Source organism: Chiloscyllium punctatum, chromosome 10 (genome assembly GCF_047496795.1).
Source record: "Chiloscyllium punctatum isolate Juve2018m chromosome 10, sChiPun1.3, whole genome shotgun sequence".
In the NCBI taxonomy this organism is placed as follows: Eukaryota; Metazoa; Chordata; class Chondrichthyes; order Orectolobiformes; family Hemiscylliidae; genus Chiloscyllium; species Chiloscyllium punctatum.
This window is the reverse complement of record NC_092748.1, coordinates 109,403,836-109,415,858: the sequence shown is the minus strand read 5'-3', so window position 1 is coordinate 109,415,858 and position 12,023 is coordinate 109,403,836. Positions and strand designations below refer to the sequence as shown.

At 45.2% G+C, this 12,023-nt stretch overlaps 1 protein-coding gene across 4 annotated transcripts in view; it reads left to right on the top strand.

Moving 5' to 3' along the window:
* Positions 1 to 12,023, top strand: part of sema5ba (sema domain, seven thrombospondin repeats (type 1 and type 1-like), transmembrane domain (TM) and short cytoplasmic domain, (semaphorin) 5Ba) — a 335,820-nt gene that overhangs the window by 222,247 nt on the left and 101,550 nt on the right. For all 4 annotated transcript variants that reach the window (XM_072579920.1, XM_072579916.1, XM_072579917.1 and 1 more), the window contains exons 11-12: positions 3,741 to 3,948; positions 7,792 to 7,999. In XM_072579920.1, the coding sequence (XP_072436021.1) occupies positions 3,741 to 3,948; positions 7,792 to 7,999 (416 nt within the window). The remainder of the gene's footprint in view (positions 1 to 3,740; positions 3,949 to 7,791; positions 8,000 to 12,023) is intronic.

The following is a 12,023-nucleotide window of genomic DNA, read 5'->3' as shown; positions in this document are numbered from 1 at the left end:
TCACTCGCCTTGGGAGATAGTGGCAGGAAAGGTGGGATCTCCCTTGTCAAAGTGACAGGCGTGGGGCTGCAGTAAGCCCCAGCCCACTCCTCACTATCTCCTCCACTTCCTATCAAACACACCCCATTCCCCATCATTGCCACCCACGCTCCTCCCTGCAACCTTCCATCACCACCCCTCCAGCCATGAGTGGTCATTCTTCCCTGCCATGCCCATGCCCACCAACCCCTACTAGCCCCATGACCCTTGTGTCTGCCTATACACTGGCTCACCCATTTCCATGGATCCTCCTGTACACCTTCCCCCTCCCCCCACGCCTAGCTATGTCTTCCCTCCCCTTGGCCTCTCATATCCCCTGTGCCTGAATATGTTCTCCACCCCAATGGCCCCTCACCAAGCTAATCCTTCCACTTTCTTGCCCACATACTAGTTTATTTTAGATTAGATTCCTTACAGTGTGGAAACAGGCCCTTTGGCCCAACCAGTCCATACCGACCCTCCAAATAGCAACCCACCCAGACCTATTTCCCTCTGACTAATGCACCTAACACTATGGGCAATTTAGCATGGCCAATTCACCTGACCTGCACATCTATGGACTGCATATCCCACGCAGAGAATGCGCAAACTCCACACAGACAGTCACCCGAGGCTAGAATTGAACCTAGTTCACTGACACTGAGGCTGCAGTGCTAACCATTGCCATCCCACTGCTCATACTAGGCCCACATCCTTGGTTGGAGGAGGAAACCGAAGTAGTCGGAGGAATTTCGCGCAGACAACGGGAGAATGTGCAAACTCCACACAGACAGTCGCCTGAGGTTGGAATCGAACCTGGGACCCTGGTGCTGTGAGGCAGCAGTGCTAACCACTGAGCCACCGTGCCGCCCCAAGTTAAACATGACAGGTGATGCCACTTCCATTCCCATTTGCCATCTGGACACTGCATAAAGCAATGGGTTCTGTAAAATAGGATCTGTAAAAAAAAATTAAAAATAAGAGGTATTCATTCGTTACTTTACACTTGGCCCTTTAACAAAAAGTTCCTCCTTCTGCAAGAAATTGAAACCTCTTAACCACACGTAAGTAAACATTGTGAAATTATCAGCTGCAATCAGAGAGCCAGTGCTGTTCATCAAACAGGGGCTCTGGGGTTTCAACAGAGGCATGGCTGCCTGGGCTCTCAGGCAGGATGAGGCCTGGCTTTTGGGTTCAATAGAAGACTTGACAAGAAGTTGGAGATATATTACATAGCATTGACAGACTACATGGAAACAGACTGTTGGGACCATCTACTAGGCTGTTGATTCTACTGAGCTACAAATCAACATTGGTTCATTCACCGAAACACATGACAGAATGGGTTTCAGATTAAACATCCAGACAACAAAGGTTCTCCACCAGCCGACTCCTGTCACACAACACCACTCCCTGACCATTGAAATCTACTCTGGACAACATAGATAGTGTCCCATACCTCAGGCCCCTCCTCTCTGTGCAAGCAGATGTGAACAGTGAAATCCAGCATTGACTCCCAATGCGTGGGTGTAGCCTTCAGACGTCTGAGAAACATAGCGTTCCAAGACCTCAAACCCAACACCAACCTCATTGTCGACAGAACAGTTGTGGACCCCACCCTCCTGTATGCATCAGAAACATGGACAGACGGCACTCAAATCCCTGGAGAGTAACCACCAGCATTGCCTTTGCAAAATCCTGCAAATCCCCTGGCAGGATAGGCATACCAGTCTGTGTGTGAATATCAGGAGTGTGATGGAAAGCTCCCCACTTGCCTGGATGGGTGCAGCTCCTGTAACACTCGAGAAGCTTGATATTGCCCAGGACAAAGCATCACATCCACAAACCTCCACTCCCTCCACTACCGACGCTTAGTGGTAGCAGTCTGTACTATTTACAAGATGCACTGCAGAAATTCACCAAAGGTCCTTAGATATCACCTTCTAAACCCAAACCCAAGTCTAGAAGGATAAGTAGAGCAGATATATGGGAACACCAATCACTTGCAAGCTCCCCTCCAATCCACTCACCTTCCAGACTTGAAATTGTATCATCATTCCTTCCTTGTCGCAGGATCAAAATTCCGGAACTCCCTGTACCTGCACAACATGAATTCTGCCATCCTGAGGAGTGTATTTAGGGAGGGGCAGTCATGGCTGGCCCAGTGAGTAACACTCTCATCCCATGAGTGAATTAAAACAAAGTACTTGTGAGGTGGGGTGTGGGCGAGGTAATGCAGGAGAGGTAGGAACGTTACCTCAGGAGGGGAGCATGAGCCTTTCCTCCCTTGGGTTATCTTCCCCTTCACTTCCTGATCCTCCACACCCTTACCCAACCATCAATCCCTCTCTCTCTATTCTATTTGTGGACACCAGAGACAACCAAAGAATCGGTGCTTATAAAGGACCACACGACTGATAGGTGCATTCACTCCATTGAGTGTGTGCTGACTTCGTGGAGGGCAATCTGATTGGTGCCAGGTGTGGACCCACCAAGGTCCTACATAATCATAATAAGGTTTTGTTTCTCTTATATTCCAGTCCCTTTTCAATAAAATATGAATTATTATCATTATAGTTATTTATTAACAAATATCACGCTATCATACAATTGTTATTGTGGAGAGGAGGCCATTCAGTCCATTGTGTCCATACTCTGAATGAGTATGATAATTTCAAATAATTCTTCTGCCTTTTTCCCGTAACCCTGCCCACTGTTTCTCTTTACGTAACCAGCCCAAGCTCTCTTGAATGGCTCAATTGAACCTGCCTCCACCACAATTCCAGGTGGTATATTCCAAAGGAGAAAGTGAGGACTGCAGATGCTGGAGATCAGAACTGAAAAATGTGTTGCTGGAAAAGCGCAGCAGGTCAGGCAGCATCAAGCAGACCATGGCAACACGACGCCTGGAGGAAGAGCACCTCATCTTCCGCCTAGGAATCCTCCAACCACATGGGATGAATGCAGATTTCTCCAGCTTCCTCATTTCCCCAGCCCCCCACCTTATCTTAGTCCCAACCCTCGGACTCAGCACCGCCTTCTTGACCTGCAATCTTCTTCCCGACCTCTCCGCCCCCACCCCCTCTCCGGCCTATCACCCTCACCTTAACCTCCTTCCACCTATCGCATTCCCAACGCCCCTCCTCCCTACTTTTATCTTAGCCTGCTTGGCACACCTTCCTCATTCCTGAAGAAGGGCTTATGCCCGAAACGTCGATTCTCCTGCTCCTTGGATGCTGCCTGACCTGCTGCGCTTTTCCAGCAACACACTTTTCAGGTATATTCCAGACCCTGACAACTCATTGCGTGAAAAGATTTGTCTCACTCTTGCATGTCCTTCTTTTGCAAATTCCCCTAAATCTCATTCTCGATCCTTTTACGTACAGGAACAGTTTCGCCCTGTCTATTCTATCCAGTGCCCTCACGGTTTTGAACACTGCTATCAGATCTCCTCTCAGCCTTCTCCTCTTCACCGATATGAAACACTTATCCAAAAAAAGAAGGTTTCAGGGCTGTAGGGAAAATGGTGGGATTAGGTAAGTTGCACTTGTAGAGGTTCAGCATGGACTTGATGATTCGAATGGCCACCTTCTATCCATCGACGATTGTACCAAAACCATCATGCCACCTGGATGTGCTCAGGGTGGGGGATGTCACGGGTGTTGAGGGGTGTTGGACTGAAGCAGTGCTGGATGTTTCCGTTGTGCTTGCTCACTCTGCAGTGTGGTTCCCTCCAAGACCATGGACCCAACGCGAACCTGACAGAGCGTAGCCTCCAGGATGCTCAGCGCTTCTTCCTCATGAACGATGTGGTGCAACCCGTCACCGTTGACCCCCTTGTGACTCATGACAACATGCGTTTCTCCAAGATTGTTGTGGACATCGTGCAAGGCCGGGACACGCTCTACCACGTGATGTACATTGGCACAGGTAAATCCTTTCCTTCCTCTTCCTCAATACCCAGCCCACCCCTGTGTCCCCTTGCCACACATGTCCTGAGAGCAGTGAAGATGGTGCCTGGGTGGTACAATGGCTTACAGAGCCAGGGACCCGAGTTTGATTCCACCCTTGGGGTGACTGTGTGGAGTTTGCACATTCTCCCCGTGTCTAAGTGGGTTTCCTCCAGGTGCTCCGGTTTCCTTCCAGAGTTCAAATTTGTGCAGGCTAGGTGGATTGCCATGCTAAATTGCCCGTAGTGTCCAGAGATGTGGAGGCTAGGTGGATCAGCCATGGGAAATGCAGAGTTACAGGGATTGGGTGGGATGTTCTTGGGAGGATCAGTTTGGACTCAATGGGCCAAATAGCCTGTTTCCATGCTTTGGAATTATGTGGTAAATGAGGGACTTCAGATGTCTTTATTCACTCATGGGATATGGGGATCCTGGACCAGTAATTATTGCCAATCTCTAGTTGCCCTTGAGAAGGTGGTGGTGAGCTGCCTTCTTGAGCTGCTTTTCCCCATATCGAAACACACTATTTCTATCCAAATCACCATTCAATGCACTCTTGAATTCCTCAATTGAACCTGTCCTCATCGCATATCTAGGCAGTTCTTCCCAGACCCTCACGACCTGCTGTGTGAAAAAGCATTTTCTCATTTCCCCTTTGCTCCTATTGCAGATCACTTCAAATCTCTGCCCTCTCGTTCTCATTCTTTTCACGAGCCGAGACAGCTTCTCCCTATTTACTCTATCCACCCTGCTGATGATGTTGTAAACCTCCAGCAGATGTTAATGCTGTTTGCTTTCCCATAAATGCTGCCAGACCTGCTGAGTTTCTCCAGCACTTCCTGTGATCATGACTGACCTTGAGTTCCAACTCCGTCTTCTCGCTCATATCATTGCTCGTGAATCTTTGTAGCCATCACACTCGGAACATTTGGTGTAGAATCCTGGAGTTTTGTTGGACTTCAGTCCCCTGGGTTTTTCCAGAACACATTCTGTGCTCTTAAGGTAAGTAAATATCTTTCTTCTACTGACCCCTGTTTCAGGTATTTATTTGTGCCTTCTACTAAAAAGACAGACATCAAGTATTTGTTTGTAATGATTTGTAATGGCATTCAAAGCAATGGTTTTAGTATTTCCTCGTTCCACATGGTCACTTCTCCTGTCTCTACTTCTAAGCAGCCACATTAGCTGCTTTCTTTTCCTCATAGATGTTTTCATCACCTGTACAATCATGGTATGACACACCTCTGAATGAGTTGGCACTTGCTTCATGGACTTCAGAAAGACGAGGGGAGGATCTGATTGAAACGTATGAAATACTGAGAGGCCTGAATAAAGTGGACATGGAGAAGATGTTTCCACTAGGAGGAAAGACCAGGGCCTGAGGGCACAGCCTCAGAATGAAGGGATGACCCTTCTGAACTGAGCTGAGGAGGAATTTCTTCAGCCAGAGGGTGATGAATCCGTGGAACTCATTGCCACAGAGGCCTGTGGAGTCCAAGTCATTGAATGTATTTAAGACTTATTTTCAAGGGTATTAAGGCTTGTGGAGAATGGGGTTTAGAAACATATCAACCATGATCAAATGGCAGAACAGACGTGTTGGGCCAAAGGGCCTACTTCTGCTCCAATATCTTATGGTTTCATGCTTATAGAATTGAACTTTAGCCTTCTGGCTCAGAGGTAGGGACATAAGGCCCCTGCATCATAAGGCCCCTTCCTATCTTTTCAAACACTTGCAAAAGATCTTCAAGTTGATTTTTATATTCCTGGTCAGTTGACTCTAATATTCGGTATTTTCCCTTTTTATTATCATTTTATTGGCTGTTTGCTGAATTCTAAAATACTCCCAATCCTCCGGCATCGTTTGTTGTATTCAAAGCCAATTCTTTTAATCAAGTCATATTTTTAACCTCCTTAGTAAGCTATGGAGCCTTTGTATATCTTAGTATGTCTTTCCTTTTGAAATTTTGTAATTCCAATGTAATGTGTTTCTGTTGAACATTTTGAACTATTTCATTAAATTATTTCTCACTGTTATTATCCAGCATATCTTTTAGTCATTTTACTCTTCTAAATTTAGCCTAATACTTACGTAAATTTGTTTTTAAAGTTCAATATTCTTGTTTGTAGTGTGGAAGTCAGTTGTATTATGATCACTATTTCCAAGTGGACATATTAATTAACCTTGCCTTGTTGCACAATGCGAGGCTGAAAACAGGTTCCACAATATATTATTGCAGAAGAATGTCCTGAAGATATTCGACAAATTCAATTTGATTGGTTCAGTCTATTTGATGATTAAATCAGTCCTGTCTGCATTTTCTGACCCTTGCAATTCTTTATTTCCATCCACAACGATACACTGTACAATTTTTCAGAGCCAGGATCTTTTCTCACTCAAGTCATAGAGTAATAGAGATATACAGCACAGAAACAGACCCTTCCAAATCATCTATGCCGACCATATATCCTGCATTAATCCTGCCCCATTTGCCATCATTTGGCCCATATCCCTCTAAACCCTTCTTATTCATGTACCTGTCCAGATGCATTTTAAATATAATTCATCATGTGATCCTTTATTATCAGGACTATCCCTCCTCCCTTTCCATTTTGCTTTCTTCTCAAAATGTTGTGTACCCTGAAATTGTGTTTAGCTCTCAGCTATTCCCCTCTATCTGTGCCACTGGATTTTCTTTTTGAGAGACCATTCATCTATTTTACTCTGAATGCTCCACACATTCAGATAAAGTGACTTAAATTGTTTTTTCTTACTACTAATCCCTGCAAGCACTTCACGCTGTGATACTCTCTGCCTCTTTCTGTCCAATTCACTTTACCCACCTCATTAGACTTTTTGTTCGCCTCAACTCGTATGTTTGGATTTCTAAGTTTTCCTTTCACCTGAATGCTCCTCCCTCTCTGTTAGTTTAAAGACATTTCTCCCTACTCTGACTGTATTTGATGGTACACTTTTATGCTTAAGTTGTATGTCCCTTTCTGTCACATTTCCCATTGCAAATGATCTGTATCACTTTATATTTAATTATTTACCCGGAGCATTAACCAGATTCTGAAGGCACACAAAAGCTTTAAACAGCAACATTTCCTTCTGCCTTTGAATCAAATTCCCAAGTTATCATTACTTCCTGTCATCCTCATCAAGGATTAAGGAGGAAACGGAGGAAAATGGATATGAGGAATGTTGGTTCAGCCAAGATCCTGCTGAATGGTGGCGCAGTCCTGAGAGGGCCGAATGGCCTACTCCTGTTCCTATTTCTTATGGTTTTATGTGATTGCATAACCTGTCTGCTTTTATAAAAGGCTGATGACTCACTCCCAAATTAGAACTGCTAAGTCAGTTTGCTGCTCTAGTGATTAACATCTATTTGGGCAACCATTTTCAATCTATGGACTAATAACTCCCACTACCAGACAGTTTTGTATTCAGCACACAGTTTGAAATTTCAAGGCTGGAGTCAGACTGTTGAACTAGAGATGACCTGCACCAAATTCCTAAGGTAGCACATTATATCTCATCACACTCCATGCTCATTGTGATGTGGAAGTAGGTTGTATTATGATCACTATTTCCAAGTGGACGTATTAATTAACCTTGCCTCATTGCACAATGGGAGGTCGACAACAGGTTTATCTCTCATTGGTTCTACAATATATACTCTGTGCTCAGTGCTCATTGGCTCCTTTGCATTAATGTAAGAATGTAGATTTTTTTATTTGATTTTGAGAAAATTCAATTCAGTAATGCAGCTGTCCATCAGGGTTAAATTGCACTGCCTTGATTGTTTCTTTTTAAACTCAGAGCACGGAACTATTCTGAAAACCCTGTCATCGGACAGCAAGGGTTTGCGAGGCTGCTACTTGGAAGAGCTGCAGCTGCTGGCAGCCAGCAAACAGGAGCCCATCCGAAGCCTGCAGATCCTTCACAGTGACCGCTCTCTGTTTGTGGGCTTGAATGGCAAAGTACTGAAGATCCCACTGGAGCGATGCTTCTCCTACAAAACCGAAACGTGAGTCTCCCAAAACAGCGCCACCTTCCTTGCGCGGGGTTGAATTTCCATGTATTCCCCCACTAGTCACTCCTTATTGTCTCTATTCCTTGCCCACCCGCTGCTCACTGTCCGTGGATGAACTCCCTTGTTTGCAACCTTGACATCCTGTTTGATTTTGAGCTCGACCTCTGACCTCCAGCGTCAAAAAATTCCTCAGATCATCCCTTCCCTCCACCTCCAACTGGAATCGTTCCTCCCATTTACCAACCAGGTTGTACCCTCTACCTGTCTACACCTATCCCTACCTCACCAGCAGCTCCCCTCACACCCAATTCCAGTCTTGAAGAAGGGTTACAACTGAACTGTCGACTTCTCCACCTCCTGATGCTGCCTGGCTTGCTGTGTTCTTCCAGCCTCCTGCTTGTCTACCTTGGAATCCTGCGTCTGCAGTTTTTTTTTGTCTCTAACTAAGAATGTTCGAATGGCATCATGGCCAGTACAGATGTGGTGGGACAGAGGACCCATCCCTGTGCTGTACTGGCCAGTGTTCTATATTCACACCTACTTCCATGTCTGTGACATTACCTATTTCCACCTCACCTTAGCTTACATGCTGCTAAAACCAATATCCACATCATTGTTACCTCCAGACTCAATTATTCCAGTACTCTCCCCATTGACATCCCATCTCCCACCCATCACAAACTTGTATCCAACACACGTTGAGTCCCATTGACCTGCCACTGTTGTGTTCGTTGTTTTACGCTATTGGAGTGACACCTTGACTTTAAGCTTATCATCCATGTTGCAGCTGTACAGAACCTTTGGTTAGGCTACTTTTGGAATATTGTGTCCAAATCTGGTCTCCCTCCTACAGGAACTATGTTGTGAAACGTGAAAGGGCTCAGAAAAGATTTACAAGGATATTTCCAAGGTTGGAGGGTTTGAGCTATAGGGGGAGGCTGAAGAGGTTGGGGCTGTTTTCCCTGGACCGTCGGAGGCTAAGGGCTGACCTTATAGAGGTTTACAAAATCATGAGGGGCATGGATAGGGTAAATAGACAAGGTCTTTTCCCTGGGATGGGGGAGTCCAGAATTAAAGGGCATAGGTTTAGGGTGAGAGGGGAAAGATTTATAAGGGACCCAATGGGGTAACTTTTTCACACAGAGTGGTGCGTGTATGGAATGTGCTGCCAGAGGAAATGGTGGAGGCTGGTGCAATTACAGCATTTAAACGGTATCTGAATGGGTATATGAATAGGAAAGGTTTAGAGGGATATGGGCCAAGTGCTGGTAAATGGGACTAGATTAATTTAGGATATCTGGGTCGGCATGGATGAGTTGGACCGAAGGGTCTGTTTCCGTGCTGTATGTCTCTCTGTCTCTGTAATTCTATGTCTTCATATCCGTCCATTGCCTTTGCCCATTATCTTCGGCCTCGACAGTGCTTCAACAACTCAGAGCTTTTGTTTATCCCTGGTTTCCATTCTTCCACCATTGGCAGATCTACTTTTCTTAGGCCAGCCTCTCACCTCTGTCTAACCTCTCAACCCCCTCCTTTTAGAGGCGTCTTAAAATCTGCCTCTCCACTGAGCCTTTGCCTTCATGTTACCTTCATTTGCTTGTCATTAAATTATGCTCTGGTGGAGCGTTGTGTTACAGGCACTATATAAATGCAAGCTGCCATTGTTGTTTTGTTGTTAATATAGAGAATATTAGGAAGAGAGGGGAGCAGTGTAGAGACTTTGATGAACATTATTCAGGCACTAAAGATGGTGAAAAGTAGCAAGTTTAATGGTTTAGGAGATGTTCTCCAGGAAGCTCCTGAAAATGGATATGAATGTGTTTGAAGGGTCCAACATCCGAATGAAGGGAGAAACTGGATAATGCTAATCTTGGAGTGTCAAAGTTCACCAATCAAACGATGAAGTGAAAGAAACACTGGGAAAGGCTGGAGAAACTCAGCAGGTCTGGCTGCATCTGCACAGAGAAGAACAGGTCTGCATGACTCTTCTTCAGAGTTCCTCTGATGGGTTCGAGAAAGAGTCATACAGGATTTGAGTTGTTAACTCTCCACAGTTGTGGCCAGTCCTGCTGAATTTCTCAAGCATTTCTCTGTGTTTGTTTCAGATTTCCAACGTCTGCAGTATTTTGCTCTTATTTTGTAAGAGATGTCAGTTTTGCCACCAATTGGAAACTTTCGCAGCATGTGGTTTGGAATCATGAAGGCCTCCTTTAATTTATTTGGTATTTATTGCCTATTCCTATGAGGCATTGCATTTTGGAATGGTAAACCAGAGCAGGACTTATATGTTAAATGGTATGTTCCCTAGGGAGTGTTGCTAAACAAAGAGACCTTGGAGTGCAGGTTCATAGCTCCTTGAAGAGTCACAGGTAGACAGAATATTGAAGAAAGCGTTTGGTACACTTGCCTTTATTTGTCGGTGCATTGAGTAAAGGAGTTGGGAAATTGTGTAGCGGCTGCACAGAACACTGCTTAGGCCACTTCTGGAAAACAGCCTGTTATAGGAACGATGTTGTTAAAGTTCAGAAGGGTGCAGAAAAAATTTAAAAGGATATTGCCTGGTTGGAGAGTTTGGATTATAGGGAGAGGCCGAATAGGCTGGGGCTATTTTCCCTGGAAAATAGATGACCTTATAGAAGTTTATAAGATCATGAGGGACATGGATAGGGTGAATAGGCAAGGTCTTTTCCCAGGGTAGAGGAGTCCAAAACTAAACAGCATAGTTTTAAGGTGAGAGAGGAAGGATATAAAAGGGACCTGAGTGGCAACTTTTTCGTGCAGAGGGTGTTGGTCTATGGAATGAGTTGTCAGAGGAAGTGGTGGAGGCTGGTACAATCACAGGATTTTAAAGGTATCTGGATGGGTATATGAATAGGAAGGATTTAGAGGGATATGGACCAAATGCTGGCAAATGGGACTAGATTTAATTTAAGATATCTGGGTCGGCATGGACGAGTTGGCCTGAAGGGTCTGTTTCCATGCTATTCAACTCTATGACTTTATCCTGAAGAAGGTGGAGGTAAGTGCCTTCTTGAACCACTGCAGTCCTTGCATTGCAGGTTCACCCACAGTGTTATGAGAGGGTGAGTTCCAGGCTTTTGACTCAGTGACACTGAAAGAATGGTGATATATTCCTGGGTCAGACACATAAGGCACACAGAGGGAAGATGAATTGCTCGGAGGGGAACTTGCTGCTGGTGATGTTCCCATGTATCTGCTGCCTGTCTTTCTAAATATGGAGCTCATTAGCAACCTCTAAGGGATCGCATCTCATCCCTGGTACATGTTGGGTTAAATGAGATATGGCTGCCTATTACTTCAGTCAAAATTCTAACCAAATATGACCTTGCCAGTCTGTGAAGAGATAATCCGTTTTGTCCTGAGATACTGTGGGACAGCTGGCATTTTGATAATGAAGTGGGGCGAGGGTGTGGGGGAGGGGTGAGTGAGGAGGAGTTAATCAGGAGAACGGCAGCCCCATAAAGTTTACCTGGGGCTCGGTGATGTAAGTAAGGATTAAGTCGATTTCTGACGCCAGTGTGAGTCCTATTCCTAACCACCTTGCCAACAGGGACTGGTAAAGACAGCAGATGCCTCTGCGCTTACTTTTCTGACCTGTATCCAATGTTCTGTTTCTCCCAGTTTTGACTAGCTAACATGCCATAGCTATTGCACTGAGAAGACACATAGTTGAATCTGTACACGCAGAGGGGAGGTTCTATCTGTAGAAGTAAACAGCATAGATCAGCCGACTGTTTCCACCCAAACGTGAGATCCGTTGCCAAAACAATATACATTGTAGAATGGCACAGCAGAGAAGCTGGCCATTCAGCCCATTATGCCTGTGCCAGCACCATGGGAGATGATCCGAATAGACCTCTGTCTGTTTAACCTTTCCCTGAATTAGATAAGGGAAACAAATGAACATGCATTTATATAGCACAAGACACACCTTCATCATTTCCAAAACTCCTTTTGAAACTGTCGGGGCTGTCGGAAATAGAGCAACCAAGTTCCG